The sequence below is a fragment of the Myxine glutinosa genome, unplaced genomic scaffold (assembly GCF_964187855.1).
Source record: "Myxine glutinosa unplaced genomic scaffold, kmMyxGlut1.1 SCAFFOLD_718, whole genome shotgun sequence".
Classification (NCBI taxonomy): domain Eukaryota; kingdom Metazoa; phylum Chordata; class Myxini; order Myxiniformes; family Myxinidae; genus Myxine; species Myxine glutinosa.
In genome coordinates, this window is record NW_027616813.1 from 76,222 (window position 1) to 103,794 (window position 27,573).

Consider the following 27,573-nt stretch of genomic DNA (forward strand, 5'->3'; position numbering starts at 1 on the left):
TCATTGTTATGGTACATCATTTTCTAGTTCCTGCCTTCTTGTTCTTCAGTCGATATTCATGTTGTTCATTTTTGTTGGTTAACCTTGTACGAATGTGCACCTGACACATTTATCTGGGTCACATTACATTTGAATGTTATCGGAATACCGTTTTACTAGTTTTAGTTGTTCTGCCAATCTTTAATCCTTCGGTGGGAAGGGTTTAAATGATCCATATACAGTATATTTGTCCACCTTTCCTGATCCGCTGGACGTTCTTCTGTTGGATGAGTGTATCCAACGTGTATCCATGTCCTTGCTCGTTAATGAGCTTGTTCAGTGTGCCCAGGACCAGAGAAAGCAGGAGGGGGAAAGGCTGGCTCCCTGGAAGATCCTGCTTCATATCTTCCTTACTCCTGATATTTTGATATTTTCTTTCGAGTGCTGTAATATCAATGTAGTGTTCTGGAGTTCCATTACCTTCTCAATTAGTTTGATTATTTGGGGATTGATCTTGTACAATTGCATGCATCTTATCATCCATGAATGTGGGACACCATCAAGAGATTTAAAAAATAGTATATCCAAGAAATGGACAATTTGGTGCTTCACAACTTGAAATTTTCGACTATGGCCTTGTTCAGTAATAGGTGGTCTATTCTGCCATATCACCTCTCTTAAATCCCTTCTGCTCTGCTTCATGCTCTCCTTGTTGTGTTCTTTTCGGTCTTCATAAATTATTTGCAGAAGTTTTCTAGTTCATCTTTTTTGGAGGGACTTTGGACATTCTGCTTGTTTCCCGAGTTTATGGTGGAATCTTCTTGGGATATTTTCAAACAGCTGGTTTTGTTTTCTTCTTTTGTTTCCTTTGTCGTAGTTTTTTCCCGTGCTATCATTTCTATGTTGTTTGTTTTCAGCACGCATTTACTCAAGTCTCTCTCTTCAATTTTACTTTTTTATTTTTTGGATTCTTCTGTTTCGCTTTGGGCTTTGGTTTCCTTTCTTCAATTGTTCTGTTTGTCCTGTTTCCTTAGTTTTTTTTGTCTCCCAAATCCCTGTTTCTATGGAGGTATTTAGTTTCTGTTTGTCGTGCCTGGTCTATTTTAGCTCACCTGGACTTCAGTCCGATTAGCTTATGTGATCGAGCAGTGTTCGTGGGTTAGTCAGTCGGACAGTGAGTGAGTCCGTAAACACTTGTCATATCGCTTGAACCAAACACACGATTTCGATGAAACTTGGCCACAATCTTCATATCTGATGCCAAAGAAGGTGTACTGACCACATCGAAATCTGTGCTCATTAGGGGAGTCTGAGGGGGGGGGGGGGTTTGACCCCCCCAAAATAGGTATTTCCTCTCTTCTTTGAAACTACACACAATGTTGATGAAACATAGCCACAAGCCGCATATCTGATGCCGAAGGAAGGTGTATTGTCTGCATCAAAGTCTGCACTCATTAAGGGGGATTACAGGGGATGGGGGTATGGGGGTGTTTGACCCCCCCAAAATAGGGATGTGCTCTCTTCTCTGCAACGACACACACAATTTTGATGAAACTTGGCCACAAGCTTATCTGATGCCTAATGACGGTGTATTAACCGCATTCAAATCTGTGCTCATTGGAGGGTTTACAAGGGAAGTGGGGGTGGGAGTGTTTAGGGGGGGGGGGGGTTTACCCCCATAAAATATGTATTTGCTCTCTTCTCCAAAACTACACACATCATTTTGATGAAACTTGGCCATAAGCTTCATACCTGATGCCTAACGAAGGTGTATTGACCGCATCAAAATCTGTGCTCAAGGGGAACTATGGGGGTGTTTTCGATCCCCCGCCCCCCTTAAAATAGGTATTTGCTCTCTTCTCCGAAACTACACACACAATTTCGATGAAATTTGTCCACAACCTTTATCACCCGTGATGTACCAAAGTTTGTTCATGGCATTAAAACTATTGGGGGCTCAGGAGGACTGTGCGGGGTTTGAGCGACTTTTGCTCCTGATCCAGGTGAGCTTCTGGACCCGCGGTCCTATTTTTCTTGTGGTGGTGTTTGCCTGTTAGTTTTTCTTGAATGAGCAGTGTTGCTGGAAAAAACATTTCCTTCAAGGGGGATGATGTTGTTTTCATTTTTGTGAGTACATCAAGTTCTACAACGTCGCCTCTGAGAGGCGCTTCTCTCGTGTGTGTATTTTTTGATGTCGACATAAAGACGATGAACAAGCAAAAACCTTATTGCATAAAGAACACTTGTATGGCTTCTCTCTTGTGTGTACTGTTCGGTGACTTTGTAAGGTTGTTAAATGGGAAAACAGCTTATCACACACACAACATTTGAATGACTTCTCTCCTGTATGTACTATTTGATGCTTCTGTAAATTTGATAACTGAGAAAAGGCCTTGCTGCAAATATCACACTTGTACGGCTTCTCTCCCGTGTGCATTCGCTGATGACTTTTGAAAGTTGTTCTGTGAGCGAAGGCCTTGTGACACACAGAGCAATTGTAGGGCTTCTCTCCGGTATGTCTTCTTTGGTGATCTTTGGACGTTGTTCTGTCAGCAAAGGCCTTATGACAAACAAAACACTTGTAGGGCTTCTCTCCAGTGTGCATCCTTTGATGATCGTTCAAATACAGTAGCCGATGAAACGCTTTACCGCACACAGGGCACTTGTACGGCTTGTCACCGGTGTGTATTTTTTTATGTAGTTTTAAAGATGACAACAAGGTAAATGTTTTGTTACACACAGGACACTGGTGTGGTTTCTCACTTCCTTGGAGTCGCCCAAGTTTCTTCAAACAACTTTGGCAATTGTTCTTGTAAGACACACTACTAACTTTGTCATTTCCCTGACAAAACGTCTGTGTCGTTTTCTGATCGAAAGGAACTTCCGTGTTGAATAACTTGGAACAGATGGTACAAGAAACCAATTTCGTTTCTTCTTCTGCAAAGATAGGTCACAAAGGCATCTTTAAATAATGATGACATGTATTCACTCGAGATAAGCCACTCAGTTATCGAGCAGCACACATGCTACTGCCCCCTTTCAGTATAATTAGCTTTCATTTGATGCAAGATTCAGTAATGTTTGTTTTTATTTGATGCAAGATTCAGCATTATTGTGTATGCCACCTCAAAAGCATTGCAAGAAATTCAAGCTTTCAATATTGATAATCATGTCCACACTGAAAGGAATTTCAAGAGAGAAATGTGACAAGGGAAACACCCAAAAAAACTATTATAACAAGCTAAGGGAGGTTTAAATGTTGCTTTCTTTTGACAATGCTGCCTGATGCTGAAAATCTCAGAGCACATGAAAAACTAGAGCGGCACTCTTCAATTTTGTGATGTCGACACATTATTACATCATTATACATACTTGTACCAAGTTTGATTTAAATCCATTCAGCTGTTCTCAAGTATCACAGTTTTACCTGGCATGACCTCTGACTTTTGACGTCGAAATATAATCAGTTCATGTTTTCATCATAATATATACTTGTACCAAGTTTGGTTAAAAATCCCTTCACTGGTTCACAAGTTAGCGCAGTAACAGAATTCTTACCTAATGGAACCTCTGACCTTTGACCTCTTGACCCCATAACCTAGTCCGTTTATCTTTACATTGTTATACATGTTATACAAGGACTTAGTTCCTTTCAGCCGTTCCTTAAGTTATCGCGGTAATGAAAACCTATTACAACAAACTCTGACCTTTGACCTCTTAATGCCAGTTCATCAGTTATAATATATATAATATCAGTTAGTTAACACTAACTTTTTTTTTTACGTTAGTTATAATAACTAGGGCATGCCCGTACTATATCTATATCTAAAATTATATCCCCCCCTCTATTTACATGAAATGGTTTGGTCCAAAGCGAACGGCTTGCGAGTGGTGACAATCCCCCCCCTCTATTTACATGCAATGGTTTGGTCCAAAGCGAACGGCTTCCGGAGTTTGGTAAAGAAATCGCCATCGCGTGCACAAACGCGCAGGAAAGCGAATGAATCGCAAATTCGTTTTTATTAGTTGTAAAACATAGTTTAACGCCAACATAGTTTGCAAACGTGAAATAAATGAATACGCTCTCAAATGTGCCATCCGAGGCAGAGTGTGCCCGCCACGTTCGGCACACGCGATCGTTCGCTGCTCTCTGATTGGTTGAATCGTTTTTTGGACATAGCTCGGTAAGTAATTGTCCGATTAATATGAAACCTTGAAAAGGCACATCCTCGGGTCCCCAGCAATATACCTGGCAAGTTAAAAGTATATCGGACCCGTGGTTGTCGAGAAACAGCGGTCACAGACAAACGTACAAACGTACAGACAGAGATTACTGGAATTATAGATAGATATATAATATCAGTTCATCTTTACATCATTATCCATACTTGCATGAAGTTTGGCTTAGATTCCTTCAGTCATTCTTAAGTTATCGTGGGAAATAAATATTTTTGCTCGACACGACCTCTGACCTCTTGATTCCAAAATGTAATCATTCTAACCTTTGCATCATACAAATCATTCATTCATTCTACATACTTGTACCACGTTTGACTTCGATCCCTTTAGCCGTTATCGCGTTATCAGAGTAATGAAAACCTATCAAAGACGGATGGACGGACAGACAACCCGAAAACATAATACCTCAGGCGACTGAGTCGGCGGAGGCATAATCATTGTGACAAAAACTGGAGTGCATGTTCAATGTTCTGAGGCAAGAGGCTGAACTAACTGAAATCTGTATAGTTATGGATTTTTTTTTCCCCAAGGAGGAAATATCCACCCCTTCCTTCAGGGACCGATCAAAAAATGTCCACCTACCCCCTCCCACCCCACCTTTATAAATATCCTGGTTGCACCCCTTCCTGATCTCGGTGGTTTTGGCAGCTTTACATCACACCGAGTTACAATCCTTTCCCTTCGATTATATTTCACACTCTCCTGCTGGTTCAGACCTATTGCGCCAACAGGGAGGCAGATGATGGTGTGTATACTGTACATATAGCGCACTACATATATCAGTTAAAATATATTTACTTCTTCATGCGGGTGTATGAATCAAATTGGCACCCCTTGATATGAACTTTTCTAGAGCATTACTTGGTTTCTCCTAAGAACACAAGGGTAGTCCAGCATGCACACAAGATTTTTAGAATGCCCGTTATTTTGTATTGTGTGGCATTTTCTACAAGCTATGGAATGTCCCTTATTTTCTATACTTTGCCACATGGCGCATACCATATATACAATGCATTCAGAAAGTATTCAGACCCCTTCACTTTTTTCACATTTTGTTATGTTGCAGCCTTATGCTGAAATCGTTTAAATTCATTTTTCCCTCATCAATCTACACTCAATACCCCATAATGACAAAGAGAAAACAGGATTTTAGAAAGTTTTGCAAATTTATTAAAAAGAAAAAACAGAAATATCACATTGACATAAGTATTCAGACCCTTTGCTAAGACACTTGAAATTTAGCTCAGGTGCCTCCCATTTCTCTTGATCATCTTTGAGATGTTTGTACACCTTGATTGGAGTCCACCTGTGGTAAATTCAATTGATTGGACATGATTTTGAAAGGTACACACCTGTCTATATAAGGTCTCACAGCTGACAATGCATATCAGAGCAAAAACCAAGCCATGAGGTCGAAGCAATTGCATGCAGAGCTTAGAGACAGGATTGTGTCGAGGCACAGATCTGGGGAAGCCTACAAAAAAATCTCTGCTGCGTTGAAGGTTCCCAAGAGCACAGTGGCCTCCATAATTCTTAAATGGAAGAAGTTTGGAACAACCAGGACTCTTTCTAGAGCTGGACGCCCGGCCAAACTGAGCAATCGGGGGAGCAGGGCCTTGGTAAGATAGGTGACCAAGAACCCGATGTTCACTCTGGCTGAGCTCCCGAGATCCATTGTGGAGATGGGAGAAACTTCCAGAAGGACAACCATCACTGCAACACTCCACCGATCTGGGCTTTATGACAGAATGGCCAGACGGAAGCCTCTCCTCAGTGAAAGACACATGAAAGCCTGCTTGGAGTTTGCAAAAAAAAGCACCTAAAGGACTCTCAGATTGAGACACAAGATTCTTTGGTCTGATGAAACGAAGATTGAACTGATTGGCCTCAATTCTAAGCGTCATGTCTGGAGGAAACCAGGCACCGCTCATCACCTGCCTAAGGGTGAAGCATGGTGGTGGCAGCATCATGCTGTGGGGGTGTTTTTCAGCAGCAGGGACTGGGGAACTGGTCAGGGTTGAGGGAACAATGAACAGAGCAAAGTACAGAGATATCCTTAATGAAAACCTGAAACAGAGCGCTCAGGACCTCAGACTGGGCCGAAGGTTCACCTTCCAACAGGACAATGACCCTAAACACACAGCCAAGACAATGCAGGAGTGGCTTAGGGACAACTCTGTGAAGGTCCTTGAGTGGCCCAGCCAGAGCCCTGACTTGAACCCAATCGAACATCTCTGGAGAGACCTGAAAATGGCTGTCCACTGACGGTCCCCATCCAACCTGACAGAGCTTGAGAGGATCTGCAGAGCAGAATGGCAGAACATCCCCAAATCCAGGTGTGCAAAGCTTGTCGCGTCATACCCAAGAAGACTCGAGGCTGTAATCGCTGCCAAAGGTGCTTCAATTAAGTACCGAGTTAAGGGTCTGAATACTTATGTCAATGTGATATTTCAGTTTTTTCATTTAAATAAATTTGCAAAACTTTCTAAAATCCTGTTTTCTCTTTGTCATTATGGGGTATTGAGTGTAGATTGATGAGGGAAAAAATGAATTTAAACGATTTCAGCACAAGGCTGCAACATAACAAAATGTGAAAAAAGTGAAGGGGTCTGAATACTTTCTGAATGCACTGTAAAGGGGCATTTTCCATGCCCCTGGCATTTTCCCCAAGACACATTTTAAATTCAGGCTGTAACAACAAAATGTGAAAAGTCAAGGGGTGTGAATACTTTCTGAAGGCACTGTAGCTGTGTTCGCAGCAATGAGGTAAACCAACAGGATGTGCCACACATTAAATGATGACGAGAGCAAGCAAAACAAGTCGAATAGTGCTGTGTGTTCCACATACAGCTCTACTTACTTTCTTGCAGCTGAGCAGCATCACTGGGCTCCCTCGGAGGAGAATCACTCGGTTCTTGCTTTACATCCTTGTTGCTCAAAACATCCTGGGAAGTCTGAAGAAAGTTACTTTGGAAGTTTTCTCTCTTTCCTGGATGAGGTTCACCTGCAAAGTGTGTTACATCATGTTATTACAGCAAGGCCAGGGATAAGTTGTATCCCAAACCAAGGGATTAAAAAAAAAAAGGCCTCATTTGCAACATAACACAGACTATAATGGGATGATTAAATCTATATATATATATAAAACACAGTGTGTGTGTGTGTGTGTGTGTGTGTGTGTGTGTGTGTGTGTGTGTGTGTGTGTAATGTTACCGATAGACTCCGAAACGGAGAGGCTCACGTGCTTGATATTTGGCATAGACATAGACATGGCCATTGAGCTTGGGACGAACATGGCCGACCTCAAAATATTTGACTATCCATATTTTTTATTCATATTTACCTCAGCGCATTTCAGCGAAGTACCCGCTAATCTCAGCCGGTGTCAGAACAGCTCGCTGATTCGCTCAGAGCGATCACGTGATGTTCCATCCCCGCCGCTAGACTTATTCGCTCAGAGCGATCACATGATGTTCCATCCCCGCCGCTAGACTGATTCGCTCAGAGCGATCACGTGATGTGACCATTGCCATTCACTCCACATAGGTGGAGATGCAGTTACCGGGCGCCATCCTGGTTGGCATTCGATGCTGGGCGATGGTGATTTCCGTCACTTGCACGTAATTCAGAGTGAAAAGCGATCGTGTTTTGTGTCGATTTTGTGCGATATGAATTAAATGTCTTTGATAGGGACCGGTAATTCCGCCAGGGGCGCTGCGCGCACTACTTACGTCACGCTATGCATGGCACTCTGTGACCGCCGTTGCGGTGCAATGCTTTGTGGGCAAATCGTTTTTATGCCATGGTATGCCATATTTTGGACTTAACCACTCTTCATGACTGATCATGTGACATCTACACACTCATGGCTACCACCGAGACGGATCCTGGTTTCACGTGAGTAATATTTACCATATTTGCTCGATTTTTGAAACCGATGCATGCAAATATCATGTCTATACCACACCTAAAATATTTTTTAGAAAGAATAAGCACATCTCCCCTTTGAAAGTGCCCCCTGAAGTGTGTCCAGGTGGAATTTCTAAGTCGTAGGTCTTAGCAACTCTCAGCAATCTTTTACCGCATGGATTTATCTCGAGTATTTACTAAACTGTGCTAAGTTGAAGTTGCGTACATATTTCAGCAGTTTTCAATGTAAATCGGTGTAATGTAACCTCCCCCCTCCCCCCCTACCCCTTCCATCCCTCATCCCCCTCCCTCTCCCCCCATCCCCCTACCCCCTCCCCCACCCCCTCCCCCCTCCCCCTCCCCTCCCCCTCCCCTTCCCATCCCTCACCCTCCCCATCCCTCACCCTCCCCATCCCTCACCCTCCCCATCCCCCCCCCTCACCCCTCCCCCCTCCCCCTCCCCCCCTCCCCCTCCCCCTCCCCTCCCCCTCCCCTTCCCATCCCTCACCCTCCCCATCCCTCACCCTCCCCATCCCCCCCCTCCCACCCCTTCCCCCCCCCCTCCCACCCCTTCCCCCCCCTCCCACCCCTTCCCCCCCCCCCCTCCCACCCCTTCCCCACCCCCTCCCACCCCTTCCCCCCCCTCCCACCCCTTCCCATCCCCATCCCCCCCTCTTCTCCTCTCTCCCCCTCCCCCCTCTTCTCCCCTCCCCCACCTCTTGTCCCCTCCCCCCCCATTCCCCTCCCCCCCGTTCCCCTCCCCCCCGTTCCCCTCCCCTCCCGCCTCCCCTCCCCCGCCCGGCAATGCCGGGTACCTCTGCTTGTAAACAATAAAAGTTTCACCACTTTGGAAGCTTTAAAAAAACATTTTATTCTGATTTTACAAAGCCCTAAACACACACTGTCTTTCTACCAAAATTTAACAATGAAAAAAACAAAGGATATAAATGTGAATATTTTAAACATCCCTGCTTGGAGAAGGTGGAGGGGAAGGGGTGAGGCTTGGAGGTTGTGGGTGAGTGAAGTACAGTGAGGATAGAGGGTGGGGTGTGAGGTGAAGTGCTTGGTGGGAGTGATGCGAGTTCCCTGCTTCCTTTTTCTCTGCCCAGGTGATGGGAGAGGTGAGCTGAGGTGATGGGGGAGGGGGAAGTGAGGTGAGGTGAGGTGTTGGCGGATGAGAGTGAATCAGTGTTGGTGGAGGGAGAGTGCGCATGTGCACACAACTGTTTGTATCTCCCCTGAAACCACCCATGGCTGGTTTTTGAGGGCCATTCCACAGGAAGTGAGTCAGCGCTTTGCCACAGTGTCCCCTTGCCGCCCCCCGCCCCCCGGTGCAGCTCTTAAGGCCGCTTATCCCTTGAACCTTTTGCAAGCACGCACTTTTGCAAGGAAATGCCATACCTGCATGTAGCACTTTCCAAGCATCCATTACGTCTCTATAAAGCGCATTTATAGCACTCTTCTGGTGCCTTTGTGCCCACCAGTCCTCCACCTGGCCTCGCCTGTACAGGAGGTTTTACACCTGTCCTTACACAGTACCCAGATGGACAATCACTGCACCCTAAGTGCACATTTTACAATACAACTTACCTATGACAGATCCCTGTTGCAAGCACAAACCTAACCTACCCGAGCACACAGACCAAGCTACAGACACTTCCCGGTGTACTTCAGTTATATTTAAGCTATCCATAAGTAAATCATTTAATTTTCACGACCATTATTTGATTGAAATCTACCAAAATTAAGAGTTGACATCCAACTTTTCTGGGGTTTTTACTTCTTTTTTTCCAGACGCAGATGTAACATCAAACTGGAGCATACAGTACAGTCGAGTACCTACTGTATCTGTGCATTTGATGTACATTCGTTCCCTGTTCAGATAAGAGTGTACATACTGTACAGTACTTTATTGTTGTACCACGATAAAATATCTGCAAACAAGCGTTACGCCTAGGTCCCCCGTCGGGGAAGTGATGTGAGTTGACAGAGTGGAAGACGCAGAAAACATGCTATGATATGATATTTCGCTCACAAGGTTCAGACATACATGGAGGCAGCCATCTTGGATTTTGACGTGGCGACCCAATTTTCAATAGCGTTCTTCCTTATGCCGAGATACACCCACACACCAAATTAGAAGTTGGTACTCCGCTTATTTTTCGAGATATTTCGCTCACAAGGTTCAGACATATATATGGTGGTGGCCATCTTGGGTTTTGACATGGCGACCCAATTTTCAATAGCTTTCTTCCTTATGGCGAGATACACCCACACACCAAATTAGAAGTTGGTACTCCGCTTATTTTTCGAGATATTTCGCTCACAAGGTTCAGACATATATATGGTGGTGGCCATCTTGGGTTTTGACATGGCGACCCAATTTTCAATAGCGTTCTTCCTTATGCCTAGATACACCCACACACCAGATTAGAAGTTGGTACTTCGCTTATTTTTCAAGATATGCAGGTTACAAGGTTCAGACATACATGGCATCAGACATATACATGGCGGCGGCCATTTTGGATTTTGACGTGGCGACCCAATTTTAAACAGCGTTCGTCCTTGTGCCTAGATACACCCACACACCAGATTAGAAGTTGGTACTTCGCTTATTTTTCAAGATATGCAGGTTACAAGGTTCAGACATACATGGCATCAGATATACATGGCGGCGACCATCTTGGATTTTGACGTGGGTTGCACCCACACACTAAATTTGAATGCGGTCCTTCGCTTACGCATGCACGCACGCCGCACACACGCACGGACGGACGGACGGACGGACGGACACACGGATGGAGGGGAAAGCCATAGTCCCCCTTTCGCTCCGCTGAGCGACGGGGGACAAAAAGCAGCAAAGAGTGTTGACCTTTGTGAGAAGAAAAAGCAGAAGCAAGTGATAAATTTAGAAGTGAAGTTAGAAGTGTTGAGTCTGTACGAAGCTGACGAGAGGCCGTGTGAAATTGGCAAAGCATTAAACTGAATATTTTTCTACTGTTCGGACAATGAAATTGATAAATTGAATCAAAGATGAAATTGAAAGAATGATTCACGTAAGTAACTGGAGGATCAGAATGAGTAAAGCAATGGGACAAGTGAACTACAAGTTCAAGAGAGAATTGGAAAATGTTTTCAGTGGCTACAAAGCAATTGGCTATAAATGGACGAGTTTGTCATGTGTGTGTTGTTTTTTTGTTGAGTTCTATGGGAGCTTTCTGATGTCGAATGTGATACACCAAAATTATCGTTATGATCTCCTGAGTTGATTAGGCTCATCAACTTCAAAGTATCCGGAAGACGTGTGCCATTTTAAGGTGTATAAAGCAGTTTAATAGGTACTTCTTGCAAGGCATTCCAATTACAAAATAAATACCGCAACAAAAAGAATGATAACATTGTACCAAAGCATTTATCAATTAATACTGGAGCTTCCCGATGTGGAACTGATGCACCAAAATGATCATCAAGATCTCCTGAGTGGATAATTAACGACAATGAATCCAGAATAATTCCCATGTTTCTAAATGCGCACCAAGTTAAGGTGTATAAAGCAGTTTAATAGGTCCTTCCATGGCGTGGAATTCTAATTACAAAATAAATGAGATGGTATTCATAGAATACTTACCCTGCGCAGTCAACTTGGTGCCAGCCAACTCATCTGTTTTTGAATTTTTTTTTCTTCTTTGATCCAATATGGCTGACAGACCACGTGAGCGATGACATCATAAATTTATATTCTCTAATATAATTGTTGCATAGATCACGCTCAATAAATTTCAAACTGATCAGACTGAGCGTTGTCCCTGTTTAATTATGAGGTCATAATTACAGCACCAATGACATCATTAACAACACCTATTCCCCATGTGGAATTCTTTACAATGAGCCACGTTTAATTTTTTTTCCATCGAGCGGTTTTGGAGATATAGCGGTGCAACCTTTAAAAAAAAATTTTTCCCAAGATGGCGCCTGTACCACATGACCTATGACGTCATGACTATCATTAAAATATTCTACAGAAGGAGGGCCTCCTATGGTGAAAATTTCGTGTCAATCGGATCAAGAATTGCAGAGAATTTTTTTTCATACTGACTGAATCAAGCGTTGTACTTGTCGAATTATCACGTCATAATTAAGGTACCGATAATATCATATTACCATATCTTATTCCCCATGGGGAGTACTTGACAATGAGTCAGTTTCAATTTTTTCCATTGAGCGGTTTGGGAGATAAAGAGGTGTAACGTTTTTCCAAGATGGCGTCCGTACCACATGACCTATGACGTCATAATTATGAATAAAAAAATATTCTGCAGGTGGAGGAGCTCCTATGGTAAAATTTCGTGTCAATTGGACCAACGATTGCCGAAAAAAGTGAATTTTTAAAATGCAGACACGTACACCACACGAACACAACCGAATGCCTAACGCTGCTTTTCGCTTCGTGAGCGCAGGGTAACAACAAAAAAACGATAACATTGTAACAAAGCACATATTAATTTATATACTAATAATATTAACAACAGTAATAATAGTAGTATCATTTGGCAATAATGATGAACATATAATCCCCGCCCTGGAACAAGCACATGTGGGCTTGGTGAAAGGAAAGCTAATAAGCTCAAGCAGTACAGCAGGAAGTTATGTTACAAGACCGTGAAGACCAATGAAAATTTGGTCCAATGGACCAACGGGCTGACTAGTGCTTACTGACAAAAAAAGAAGACAGCAGTACAACAGACAGAGGAGAAGACTGGCTTCGTCCAGAAGGTTGAAAGGCCTCAAGTTCAGGGCTCGCACAGCCATGCAAGAGCAAATTTCCACGAGTCTTCCATGACAAAAAAGTTGTTTTCCAGGACTTTTAATGCAAATGTTTCATGTAACACGTGACATTTGAATAAACCATAAGAATGATACCTTGATTGCTTTCTGTTATTACATATTCCATTGAGGTGAGTCGAGAGGTACGCACACTCGCTGTAAGCTGTCTAGGTTGGGCTTGAATCTCAACTCAGCTATAAACTGTCATCCCGGTGTTTCACAGGCAGGGTGATCAATCAATATTTGTGCTGTCCCTTGGATGGACGTTAAACTGCTGGAATTCGTTGGTGGACATTAAAGATTTCTTTGCGGTGTCCCGTGTCATTCACGAAGAGTAGGGGGAGCTATCCCCGGCATCCTGGCCAAATTCCTGCTCTAACCTACAGGGGCACTGCATCAGCAGCATTGCACATCCTCAGTCAATGATGCTACAAGCAGACTTGTGCTGCACAAGAAAAATATGGGGAAAAACTCCTGGGCACTCACCTGGTAGAATATAGCAGTGTACTACACTGACTGAAGGTAAATTAAACAGTATCATGGTATTTTAAACCAATTTCAATGGTTTCTAGGAGACAGGGCAGCATGGAGAATCATAATAACGTAATCATAAGACTTTAAAGTTTAAACAAAGAAAACAAGAAAGAGCAATCAGAGATTGCACACCCTCGCCAGGACGTATTTTCAGTGGTTTTTAAGGCTTTTGTGTTAAAACAAATATGGCGGCTGAACCACGTGACCAATGACGTCACCGTTTTTTTGTTCTCCACCAATTTATCCCTCGATGATGCTCTAGAAATTTCATCTTGATCGGATGAAGTTTTGTACTTGTCGAATTATGACGTCATAATGGAGACATCATCATTAACATCTTTTATTCCCCATGGAGAGTTCTTTACAATGAGCCATGTCTCAATTTTTTCTATGCAGTGCTTTCGGAGATATAGAGGTGCAAAGTTTTTCGGTTTCTCCAAGATGGCGGCCATACCACGTGACGTATGACATATTTATAATTTATTAAAAATTCTACAGGTGGAGTTGCACCAATGGTGAAACTTTCTTGTCAATCGGACCAACGGTTGCAGAGAAAATCATATTTATTCTGTGCGGACAAACAAACAGACAGACAAACGGACTCAAATGCAATACCCTCTCCTCTGGCGAGGGTAAAAATACCTATTTTGGGATCAACCCCCAACCCACCTCCCCTTAAACTGCACTTTTTCTAATGTCGTGAACAAACTTCGGTACATCACAGGTGGTGAAGGTTGTGGTGAAGTTTCATCGAAATTATGTGTGTAGTTTCAGAGAAGAAAGCAAATACCCATTTTGGGGGGTCAAACCTGAACCCACGTTGACCCCCTTAGACCCAGATTTTCTTAGTGCCGTGAACAAACTTTGGTACATGATGGGTGATGAAGGTTGTGCCCAAGTTTCATCAAAATCGTGTGTGTAGTTTCAGAGGAAAAAGCAAATTCCTTTTTGGGGGGGGGGGGGGGTGAAACCTGCATCCACTTTGACCCCCAGTAGACCCCCTTAGACCCCGATTTTTTTAAATGCCGTTAACAAACTTGATTTGCAACATACCAAATATCATTTGTGCCAAGTTTGGTGACAATGCCATCAGCAGTTTTGGAGAAGTTGCAAGTGTTTACGGATGGACAACGTGCCATCTCAAAAGCTCCCCGGAACTACGTTCCAGGCGGGCTAAATAGGAAAAAGTGAACTGACGGACAGACATCAAAATCCGGATATCATTTAAAAATAGACAGACATCTGGAGATCATGACGCATTTTAAAAGTTCATCTCTTCGAGAATCGAGACGAGTTGACTTAAAAAGGGTGGCCTGAAGAATAACTTGTGCTCATCTTCAGTTGGCTATCTTGAAAGGAAAGATTCAAATTTGTACTATTAAGTGCAGTCATGCAGTACTTTTCACTTCCCAGACCAAATCTTGGAAATCTTGAGCAAGTCCAGCTATTTCTCGACAGAAAATATAAAACCCGCATGTTGCACTCATGCACGTTGGCACGGCCTATTACACGAACAGTGTAAAAAAAGCCTTAATTAGGATAGTAAAACTTACCTTTGATGGGACAATCCACAAGTTCAGGATCCACCTTCAGCTTCTGATCAAAACCTGTAAAAACAAAGGATTATCCTATCGTATCTCTACATTATCGGGATTACATGTTGGTAACCGATCGATTCAGTCACAACCCTTGCTTGGTACGTGCACGTTTACCCCAAACACCTCGAGCAATATCACGAATGATGTCTCAATATGCGCAGCAAACTTTAACGAGCTTGGTGTTTGGGTTTTAACACTGCTTGTCATGCAAGTCATGCAGAATCTCTCTACAGAACAACCTCTATTACCATGCAAACTCATGGTTGTGGGAACAAGCAGATTGGAGTTGTGATCCAAACCTTTTTCTTCAAAGAACGAACCATCGTCAAACTCGGACTTCACCTCCACCTTCACAATAAATTCTGAAACAGAAACATCATCCTATGCAAAACAATTTGTGAGTTCCTGAAGTGAAATAAATTTTCTACATTCACCTTAGAAAATGTTACAAGTGAATTAAGACTACCGTTGCGGTCCCACTTTTCACGGGTTCCGCGCATTCGCGGTTGATAAAATGCGACCTGTTTCTCGATTGGTGGAAAAATGTCCCGCAAATTCGTGTCTTTTTTCATATTGGCGGCTGTGTTCCGCAAATTCGCAGTTTTTTTTAAATATTCGCGGCCGTGTTCTGCGAATTCGCGGTTTTTCCCCTATTCGAGGCCGTGTTCTGCAAAATCACGGTTTTTTTCATATTCGCGGCTGTGTTCCGCAAAATCATGGGGGTTGTTTTCCTTATTCGCGGCCATGTTGTGTGAATTCGCGGTTTTTTTCATATTGACAGCCATATTCCGCAAATTCGCGGTTTTTTTCATATTCGCGGCCGTGTTCTGCGAATTCGCAGTTTTTCCCCTATTCGCGGCCGTGTTCTGCAAAAACACGGTTTTTTTCCCTATTAGCAGCCGTGTTCTGTGAATTCGTGGTTGTTTTTCATATTCGCGGCCGTGTTCCACAAAATCATGGTTTCCCCCCCCCCCCCCCCCCCTATTTGTGGCCGTGTTCCGCGAATTCACGGTTTTTTTTCATATTGGCGGCCGTGTTCCTCGAATTCGTGGTTTTTTTCCCCCTATTCGCGGCCGTGTTCCACCAATTCGTGGTTTTTTTCATATTCACGGCCGTGTTCTGCAAAATCACTGATTTTTTCCTATTCGTGACCGTGTTCCGCAAATTCGTGTTTTTTTTTCATATTTGCGGCCGTGTTCCGCAAAATCACGGTTTTTCAGGGGCACAATTTTTTTTTTCACGAGCCGTTAGTTTCACAAACGGTATTTATAAAACCTTCGACGATTATCATCGCCATTCGTGGATTTTGCCTCGCCATTCGCGGATTTTGCCGCGAGAGCGTATGGGATTGTGCCTCCCATTCCAGGGAGCGTATGGGATTGTGCGTCGTCCGTCCATCAGTCCATAAACACTTGCAACTTCTCAGAAACTGCTGATGGGATTGTGACCAAACTTGGCTAAAATTATATTTGGTATGTTGCGTCTCAAGTCTGTTCACGGCACTTGAAAAAAAAAAAAAAAAAAAAAAAATTGGGCCTAAGAGGGAATACCAGGGGGTCAAAGTGGATCCAGGTTTGACCCCCCCAAAGTAGATATTTGCTCTCTTCTCTGAAACCACACACAATTTCAATGAAACCTGACCAGAACCTTCATCACCTGTGATGCACCAAAGTTTGTTCACAGCATGAAAATACCATGATACTGTTCAAAATACCTTTAGTCAGTGTAGTTTACTGCTTTATTCTACTAGTTGAGCACCTAGGGGTATTGCCCCTACTTTTTAAGTAGCGGGTCAAGGCTTGTGCCTTGTGGGTCAAGTAGCGGGTCAAGGCTTGTGCCTTCCACAAGCCTTGTGGGTCAAGGCTTGTGGAAGAGCTAGGACACAGAACATATCAGCGCACAACATAACAAAGGGAACAGCAGGAGAAAGGGGAAATGCCTACAGCAGGGTGGAGGGAGAAAGTAGATGGAGACAGACAAACAAAGGATGCAGGTACCGATGAGTGCATATATATTCTCTATCATTAATCCCGCGTCTTGCCGGAAAATAGACGTTTAACTTCTTGTTCAATGTGTGGAGAATCGGGACACATTGATTCAGATTGCAAAACAGTTAATGACCCACCACCTCGTGTGGTGGAGGAAGTGATACCCAGCATCTCAAATACTTCCGCCTACACCGTTTCCTTACATATGAGGATGGGAAAGAGGATTTTGTAACTGTCAAAGAAACGTAGAGGGTCTCATGCCCCCCGTGACCCCACTAATGCCCCCAAAGTACTTGCACTAAATACAGGCAGGAACTGAGGAACCCCAAGGTAGTGGAAAAAAGGATGAAATACATTCAAATGAGGAAATTATAATCCAAAGTGCTCCGTGTGGTACGTTTCCTTCTAATAGTTGTTTTACGAACCTGGTGGATTGTTATTTGGACTGTCTGCTTCAGATGATAACATGGAGGTGGCTGATCTGTCGCAGTCGTCATCCGATCATTTACAAATATCCTCTCAGGTTATTGTGTCCTTTCTGAATGAGATGTTTAGGCAGCGGGACGTCGTAATTCAGAAACTTTTCCTGATTTGCCTTCCTTCATTCAGACTACAAAGTGGATAATTTGAAATTCGAAAGATTTTGAAGTAACAAAAGCACAAGTTCATAGACTGAGAAAATTTATTACAAAAGCGGGGTCGGAATGTTTTCAACAGCAAGCAAACCCCCTTGATATGGGATGAAAAGGAAGGACGTGCTTTTTGGCACCTGAAACGTTAATGGGGGTGGTCAGCTCCAAGTTTAAAACCTATTGCTACAGAAACATGTCTATCAGTTTATTGCAAGAAACACACACAACAAAAACTTCACAGCCTGACTGGCCTCTCCAGGGCAGTGATCCTTAAGCAATCTGTCCTCTGTTTCTGCGGGAATTGCTTTTTTGTTAAACGACACATAGCATCCTTAGAGCTGGTTTATCAAGGATTTCACCTCACCTTACCAGCCTGGTGTTGGCTTAGCGGTTAGGGTGCCGGCTTGGGATCCTAGGATCCTGGGTTCGAATCCCGGTCGATCGCTGAATTAACGCCAGGGGGGTTGACTCAGCCTGTCGTCCTTCCGAGGTCGGCAAATTGAGTACCAGCTCACTGGTAATTCCCTGTGTATTGCAAGAGGCAACTAAAAGGGTTGGTGGCAGGAAGGGCATCCGGCCATAAAACATTGCTTCAAAAAGGGGACCACGGTGCCTGAAAAAGGCCAACCCCTGCTCTGTGGGGAAAAATGGCCTCTAAAGGTGGTTCTTTATTCAATGTCTATGCTCCTAGTAATAGTGTAGCTTGTAAAGATTTTTTTTCATACTTCTGGCTAATTACCACATCCTGAATCTCATAAGGATATAATGGCATTATTTTTCATCACTTGGTCTACTTCATGCATGGCGCATACAGCACCCTACAACATCCCAATGCACGTGATGCCGTTGTGCTAGTGATGCAAGACAGTGATCTAAAAACATGAAATGAGAGTGATATAAATTGAGAGTGATGTAAAATGAGAGTGATGAAAGAATGCTTCTAAAAAGTCTTTTTCTGGTTTATTTGCGGAGAAATCTGTGTGTCACGATATTGTTGACGATATGACAAATCATTTTCCTTCTTTGAGTTATGACCAGTGTCAAGGTCTTGAAGAGCCATTTACCCTGGAGGAAGTCAGTGAAGCTATGTGTAGCTTTGAACATGGAAAAGTCCCAAGGATCGACGGCCTTCCAGTGGAATTTTTCACAGCGTTTTGGGACATTTTAGGTCCAGAAGTACTGCTGGTTCTGCAACAAAGTTTACGCTCTGGTATACTGCCTCTCAGCTGCAGAAGAGCAGAGGTTTGCCTTCTCTCAAAAGGCGGAGATCTCCGTAGGATCAAGAACTGGCGCCTTATTTCATTACTGTGCTCTGATTACAAACTCTTTTCCAAATTGTGACCAATCGGCTAAAGATTGTCATTGGAACTGCTGTTCATCCTGACCAGAGTTACAGTATTCCAGGAAGATAAATCAGTGGTAACATATTTGTAATTAGAGATTTGATTGACTGGGGCCTTAAGTAGGAAGAGGAAGTCGGCTTGATTTTCCTTGACGTTGAAAAGGCTTTTGACAGTATTGATCACACATGTTTCAAGTTTTGCAAGAGTAAAGCTTTGTGGGTGTCCTCAGCTCACTATACATTGGGTAGGCTTCTCTTAGCACCACCTCAGTCTCTTCCAACATATCTAACGTGGACAAGAGAGGGGGTGAAATACCTCGGTGTTTATCTTGGCCCTTATCGGTACTTCCTTATTAACTGGGAAGGAGTGGTAGATATGGTAACCAAGCGTCTTTGATAAATGGAAAAGGTTTCTTCCACAAATGTCTTTCAGAGGCGCATATTGATTGTTAACACCTCAATCGCCTCTCTCTTGCTTAAGGAAATTTTTCGACTTGCTTGTGTGGCCATTCAACAGATACTAGTCAATTTACTTTGGGGAGGTTATCACTGGTTGCGGTTGCACGTACTTTCCCAATTCTTGTCTGATGGTGACCAAGGGCACATTGGCGTAGAGTCGCCTGATAGCCTTTCGGCTGAAGTCGATACGATTGTTCAATGTGGAAAAAGTGCACTGGTGCCCCATAGCGCACAACAAATAACGAGACAAACCGGAATGCTCGGCTATGGCCTTGCGATGTTCTTGATTGAACCCCAAAAAGTTGATGCGTCTCACCTTCCTCTGTTTTACCAGAGTCTGTTGAATGTTTGGTAAGCTGTAGCGGTGAGCCCTCAAAAGGATTCTTATGATAAAATGTTTGTGGGAGAACCTTTATCCCTCAACCCACTCTTTCCCAATGTTCCCAAAAGTTGTTGTTTTCCCAAAAACTTCATTTCAGGTGGGATCAAAAATGTTTAGCATCTTTGTGACTCATCTAATCATTGCTGGAAATCTGCTAAGGAAATTGCTGAGATTACTGGTACCAGGTCAATAAGAGCTGGAGATGAAAAGTCATTAATGTTTTGGAATTGTGTATTGACAGAGGCTAAACTAGCAATGTACTCGTCTAGAAAAGCAAAAATTAAAGGAAAACCACCAGAGCAATGCAATCCTGCATTTCTAATCCCTGGTCTCAACTCGGTCAAAACTAGAATTTAATTACTGTAGCAGCAACGCAAATATTAATGCTTTTATTGAAACATGGTGTGCTGGAAAAATGTGCAAAGTAAATGAAAATGCATGAGAAATTTACGTGTAGTTTTCTCCTTTGTTTCGCCATTCCTTTGTTTGAATTGCAATAAATCGATTGTTCTCCTTTTTTTTTTATTACCTCCACAACCAAAGGTGGATGGAGGTGATGTTTTCACCCCTGTCTGTTTGTTTGTTACTTGCAAAATCGAAGATTTTTTCAAGTATATTGGTCGTCATTAAACTTCACCAAGTTGTAGAGGTCGTCACAATTGAGAAGCCTATCGATGTTGAGGTCAAAGGTCACCTGGAGGTCGAATTTCTAAAATCGCCATTTTTCATCCGATTGACTTGAAAATTGAACAGCATTTGTATACAAAGTCAGCTCCAAGCGATATACAACGTAAATTGGGAAACCAACTATTTGAGGTCAAAAGGTCAAAGGTCAACTCCAGGTCAAATGATTAGATTTTGGTGAAGAACCGGATTCGGATCCGGCTAGTATAATTTTTTAAGTGATTCTTCACCAATGGGAGATGGGGTCAAAAACTATACATAGCAGGATATCTCAAAAAGCTATGGACGGATTTGAACGAAACTTGGTGGACAGGTGGGGTGTCTGACAAGGACGAATCGATTTGATTTTGGTGAAGATCTGAATATGGATTCTGAAACGAAAATTATTTAATTCTTAAGTGATTCTTCACCATTGAGAGATCGGGTGAAAAGCGATATATAAACATGAAGTTATGGATGAGTTATGAATAAACTTGGTGGATGAGTTGGTTCGGTGACAAGAACAAGCCGATTAGATTTTGGTTCAGGTCCAAATCCAGATCCAGCCTAATAGGTGGGATACAAAACAAACTCTTCAACCTGGCGGAGGTATGTGCTCTACGAAGTGCTGTTATAGTTATATATGACATTGTTGTTTTCTCTTGAAACTTGTTTTGGTTTTACTCTTTTTGTATTTTTAAAATAGAAGGAGTCAAAAGTCGGCAAAGTCTGTCTGTCTCTGTCTCTGACTATCTAACTCTGATTATCCGTCTCTGTGTGTCTCTCCCCTCCTACTTCCCCACTCCGTATGAATGAGTAAAACATTTATTTATTTAGGCCGTCGAGGATTTGTGAGTGGCTTTGGTATTTATTAAGAATTCATTTGTATCACTTGGTTTTGCCACTTGCGGACGTGTGATCTTCGCCACCCAATTTAGTTGATAACTTCTGTTTGTTAATGAGAATTGATGTGTGGTCATTTGGGGTCCAGAAATTCCATAGGGTGCAGAGAATAGGAAATAAACCCATTACATCGGGCTGTTTGGGATCCATGCCATAAAAGCACAATATGAAGTGAATCGCTTGTGACAGTTTACTCATCCATTTCTGGGACGCTGATTTGCCATGGTCGTGTGTACGGGATACCAATTCACATGCGCATTAACAGGCAGACGCAGGGAATACTCGTCCTTTCCCCGCCCGGTATGTGCATCGGTTGTTGAAGACCTGTGACCATTACAATATTTACCTATAAGGTGTGATGCTCATGTAGGAGCTGCAGCACAAATCACGTGACGTGTGGACAATTATACGAGACAACATTGATACGTCATGTTTACAGTACTTTATCATGACGGTTAACCAGCTGGATGTGAATCTACAAACGGCAAGGATGATCGCCTCGCGAATGGCTGGTTTAAAGACAAATCTAGTCGTTAACGCACCTGGAGAATGCACCAGCACGTCGAACAACATCTAAACTTGTCGGAAATAAAGAGGGAAAATTAACCTAATTTAGACCCTAAGAGAAAAGCCAACATACCAAAACAATTTGCAGGCATGAGAAGCGGCAGCAGCAAGACACACATGCATGCATTGGTTATAATTAAATACACTTAATTAAAGCACGAGACAAACAAGTGGAAACTCGTTTATTTTCGCCTCTTGAAGCGTGATTTTAATTACGAAGGAAATCCTAGTTTGTCTTCCTGCCACCCTCCTCCCCACATCCTTCCAAATTTCCAGGTTTCCTTCCGAAAGTTTGCTTCTGTATCCACCTTGTCCACCCATGCATCTCCTCTACACCTCATTCCTCCACACACCAATTATATGTTGTCCAAGTCTCCCTCTATTTTCTGCTTCATTGGTATGTCACTGATCCGTTCAGTGTCCTCGCTCTTCCATGAGCCTTGACTGGATACAAAAAAGGACACGCTGAAAAAATATTTACAACAGGAGTGGACAGCGAAAGTAAAATTAGGACCCATGGTCACACGTCGACCAATCTCCACCTTTGTTGTATTACTTGTTTATCGTTCCACAAGATTTAATCCTTCAATAATTCCTCTTTTCTCCCGCCTCTGGAACAAACTCCCACACTCTCTTCAGTTCCATTCCACCCTCCAGGTCTTTAAAACAGCTGTTCACCACCATCTCTTATCTTCCCCCATCCAAAACCTTGATCTTTTCTACCCCCGTTAATTCACCCCAGATACACTTTTTTGAAATACAGACTTCTTTCCTGGAAGTCCTAGCAGTGTCCATGTGTTTTATACCTCTCCCACCACCCACCCCCTTCCCATGCCTCCTCCCCCCAAGTCCTCCTCTCCCTCCCACAGATATCCCGATGTCCCTGTTCTCTACTGTTGTATTTGTGTGCTTCCCTCTCCCTCCCCATCTTGTTTCCCACTCCCTTTATTATATGTTTTCTGTGTCCGTTTATGTTTTGTTGTCATTAATGTTAGCTCTTACAAGAGCCTCGATCTTGTATACAATATATATATATATATATATATATATATATATATATATATATATATATATATATATATATATATATATATATACGAAATAAAAAAGATTCAATTTGCTCCGTTTTCTCACTGGCATGTAGCAAGATAGCCTTCGACGACATGGTTGACTAAACCAACCACACTCTTCGTGATAACCTAGAAAACTTTGCTCCTGAAAAGTCCCGTCAGGCAATGCTCCGCCGCTCATCATCAAGGTTCACTGATCATCTTCTTGAAATTAAGTCCCTGGGGCTTAAGCTTGACCTCAGTTGGAGAAAGTCAGGTCTTGCTGTCCACATGCAGTCTTTGAAGAACATCAGTCAGTTTACTCTGCCACCCGATCCTCGGTAGCCGATAGCCGATAGCCGATAGCCGATCCCAGTATACCCGGTAGCCGATCCTCCTTCTACGCCACCGTTATAGATAGCGGCTACAATAACCCAAGGCAAATCTTCTCTACCATAAAGAATCCATCTTCTGAAGCACTCCAATTCCTTCCCTTGTGCATACTATTGCGGCCTTCAACCGTTTTTTAAAGATTTTTTTTTAAACAACAACAACAACAACGACCGCACTGTGGTCACAATCTGCAACAAAATCCGGTAACAGGCCAATTGGGAAACACACATTGAGTGTGCTATGAAAAATTAACTCGACACCTCTCATCCATGACAGCCTCCATCACGGTTATATCAGAACGTGCTGATTAGTCACAAGATCAAGGATTGCTCAACCCCAATATGGAGGTGTGTACCATGTGTGCTGATGGGCTTGATTAAACCCTTGCCTCCTCATTTTACTCAATCCGAGTGCGCCTTTAGACACCAAAAGGACCTCGCAGGTATTTCTGGTACAGAGTTATTAGTTTTCTTCCTACCTTTCCTTCAGAAATCAATGTCATGCTGGTTAAATCTAGATTCAACATCTGTCCTGTTACATTTGGTGTTCCACGGGTGTCCGTTTTGGGTTCCATTTTATTTTTAACGACCAAGTGCTATGCACGGCTGGGACGCAGGATCTCAAAAACAAAGTTTTAAGAATTTTTATGAAAACTACCACCCACTTTGTGACATGTGCAGGGACCACAAAAGATGCACAGAAAATTTGGCGAGGCTGGCCCCAAAATTGCACGAGTAGTACTGTGTAAAAAAACATCAATGTACCTTTAATGATGACGATGAAGCTGACAGCAATGATGAGATATCACCGAACCAGCGAATGTTTCCACATGCAGTAAATGACAAAACTGTGAATGCCGAAACCGTGAATGTGTTTACAGAGAGAGGGAGAGGGAGATGGAGACGGAGAGGGAGAGGGAGGGGAAGACGGAGAGGGAGAGCAGTTTCATACGGGTGGAACCTCAAAATCATAATCACATTGAGATATTTCTAAAACCTCTACAATCCATCTTCAGACACCCGCTGGGACCCCAAAAAGTTCCACAGAAAGTTTGGTGGGGCGAGCCCCAAAACTGAGGATGTAGTTCGCGGACAGACAGTCCTTCTTTATTATACAAAAGGAGTGTGGATCAGCTTGCTATGCTAACCTCACCACACCACACGTCGCTACAGAGGCACAGGCTTGCTTCAACTGAGGATAATGCCCTGACCGAACTTGAGTTGCTATGTTGTCATGATTTACACCAATCATAATACAAACATTTCTTTGGTACAAATTTATTTGGAATATTGGTGATATTCTTTTTCAGTCAGTCCCGTGCACAGCATGAGAATGGGATAAATGAGTTTTGCAATCACTTCTGTGTGAGTGTGTGTGTGTGTGTGTGTGTGTGTGTGTGTGTGTGCACGTGCGTACAAAATATGTGCAATATGTGACGCGCAAGATGAGCGTACACAACATGTCACATATAACATGTGTATACAATATGTATATATGTACATGACACATAAAATAACGTGTATATACAATACACAGCAAATGATGTCATACAAAGCAAAACCAAAACCAAAGCCAAACGTGTAAAACCCATAATCGTGCATGTGTACATACAAATCACAACCCATGCACGTATGCGTGCGTTATCGCCACCGGTCCTCATCTTTCTCAGCCCCTCCTTCCACTCGGGTCTGCCAAATCTCACCTGGGTCAAAAGGTGTGTGTGTGTGTGTGTGTGTCTGTCTGTCTGTCTGTGTGTCTGTCTGTGTGTCTGTCTGTCTGTCTCTCTGTGTCTGTCTGTCTGTGTCTGTGTGTGTCTGTCTGTCTGTGTCTGTCTGCCTGTCTGTGTCTGTCTGTCTGTCTGTGTCTGTCTGTCTGTCTGTGTCTGTCTGGGCTGTAACTTTTTGAGTTTTATCAACAGAATTTCACCAAAGCTTTATTATGATAATACAGAGAAGCCAAATTAAGAATTTTCTCAAAAGGTCAAAGGTCAGCGTCACATAAAATCATCAATTTTCAAACAAATGGGCCTGAAATTTAAATAATTTGCATATTGGGTCACTAAATCGGTTCAACAATCAAATCTAGAAGCTGATAGAAGAGAGAGAGAATTGTGTTGAGGTGAGTGATGGAGATGGGCCTGCCAGGAAGAAGAAGAAGAAGATCCAAGGATGCAGAAGCGAGAGATGTAGAAGAGGTGGGATTGGAAGAAGAGTGGGAGACTAACACAACAGGTGAAAATGAAGAAGAAGATGAGGTATGTGCGCAGGCAGGTTGTGGTAAAGCTTACTCGCAATTGTAAAATTATCATAACCCATAAAACAACATCAACAATGTGTTTGCGGTTAATCAAACCTTCATGTTGAGGGAACGAATCGTCGACGAACTCGGACTTCACATTCACAAAAACACCTGAAGCAAAAAAAATCCATTTATTTTAAACATTTATTTAAATGAACCAGCAGAAGGTGACGGTGCGGAGAGAACGACACGTACCGGGTCCCGGGTCTTCGTCCTCGGGTGGACCGACCCTGGACCCGCGATCTGAGGGAGAACCTCCTGGGGCTGGACCGACCGAGTTTCCTCCATCGTCACCCAGGAGGTTCGATCTGTGATCTTCACCTGAGAGATCTGGGTTCATGGCGCACCGGAGGGGACTGTAAGGTGTAGCGTGTAGTAAAATACGGTACTGTAAGGTAGAGTAGAGTACGGTAAAATACGATACAAGAGGACAAAGCGTGTGTTCCGGTAAAAGAGAACCGCGTGCCTCGTCCCTAACGATAACGAACGTAGCTTATTCAAGGCGGCAGATTCGCCATTCTCATCACGTGATCTCTATACCAAATCACCATGGAAACGGAAAACAACATTCGTAGCTCTTAAACCGTTTACCTTCGTCCGTCTATCTCTATCTCCGTTAACTTAGAAAGAACTACAAATGTTATGATTTAACTTAGAAAGAACAACACAGAATTTGGGAAATACAGCGCACTTTTCCTTTTTCGCACAGACAGTTTCGTTTGTTTTAGCTTCGAGGGAGGTGTTTTCATCGGGTTTCAACGGGGTTACCTGGGTGGAAAAGAACATCAAGAAATATTTATGTTTACTAACTTTTCACATGTTTAGCAGTTGAGAAATACTTTAAAATCAATATCACGAAAATAAAAAGTCCTATAAATCGCGAAAGTCGTTAAAACTTGAAGTCGCAATACAACCCTCGAAACATCGGTGCAAAGTAAAATGTGACTCCAGGTCTTCAATTCTCCACCCTCGCCTCCCCCATACTCCAAGTCCTCAACCTCCCCCCAACTCGAGGGCATCAATACCCTTTCCAAAGCATCAACCTCCCTCTCCCAACTTTGTCCCTCCCATCTTTGCTCCCTCCACCCCCCTCCAATCCCGACTCTGTCCTCCCCTCTTCACCCCATACCCCCACTCATAAAAGCAAACGGCCATACCCACATCGAAGCAACGAATCGTTTTAAGCTTATTCCTCCTCAATCACCGACGTCATGGAAACTGTGATTGAAACCGCTTCCACCAACCCCAGTCCAAACCGCTCCCACCAACCACGGTCCAAACCGCTCCCACCAACCACGGTCCAAACCGCTCCCACCAACCACGGTCCAAACCGCTCCCACCAACCACGGTCTAAACCGCTCCCACCAACCACAGTCTAAACCGCTCCCACCAACCACGGTCCAAACCGCTCCCACCAACCACGGTCCAAACCGCTCCCACCAACCACAATGAAAACAACTCCCACAACCACGGTCCAAACCGCTACCACCAACCACGGTCCAAACCGTTCCCACCAACCACGGTCCAAACCGCTCCCACCAACCACGGTCCAAACCGCTCCCACCAACCACGGTCCAAACCGCTCCCACCAACCACGGTCCAAACCGCTCCCACCAACCACGGTCCAAACCGCTCCCACCAACCACGGTCCAAACCACTCCCACCAACGACGGTCCAATCCGATCCCACCAACCACGGCCCAAACCGCTACCACCAACCACGGTCCAAACCGCTCCCACCAACCACGGTCCAAACCGCTCCCACCAACCACGGTCCAAACCGCTCCCACCAACCACGGTCCAAACCGCTCCCAC

General features: G+C 43.5%; 1 protein-coding gene across 5 annotated transcripts; it reads right to left on the reverse strand.

Moving 5' to 3' along the window:
* Positions 1 to 849: 849 nt before the first annotated feature.
* On the reverse strand, positions 850 to 26,252 carry LOC137427475 (uncharacterized). Of its 5 annotated transcripts, none has more exons than XR_013621583.1 (6): positions 25,955 to 26,237; positions 25,814 to 25,870; positions 15,039 to 15,092; positions 7,079 to 7,222; positions 1,732 to 2,916; positions 850 to 1,233 (listed from the first exon to the last, which is right to left on the reverse strand). XR_013621583.1 is itself a non-coding variant. In XM_068117006.2 (6 exons), the coding sequence occupies exons 1-6, from the start codon at positions 26,097 to 26,099 to the stop codon at positions 2,123 to 2,125; spliced, it is 1,257 nt and encodes a 418-aa protein (XP_067973107.1). In that variant the 5' UTR covers positions 26,100 to 26,247; the 3' UTR covers positions 858 to 2,122. The 5 variants fall into 5 exon arrangements, 3 of the variants coding, with proteins under 3 accessions (XP_067973108.1, XP_067973109.1, XP_067973107.1); XM_068117006.2 differs by adding an exon at positions 15,383 to 15,445 and having other exon boundaries at positions 858 to 2,916; positions 25,955 to 26,247; XM_068117007.2 differs by having other exon boundaries at positions 850 to 2,916; positions 25,955 to 26,243.
* Positions 26,253 to 27,573: the final 1,321 nt, after the last annotated feature.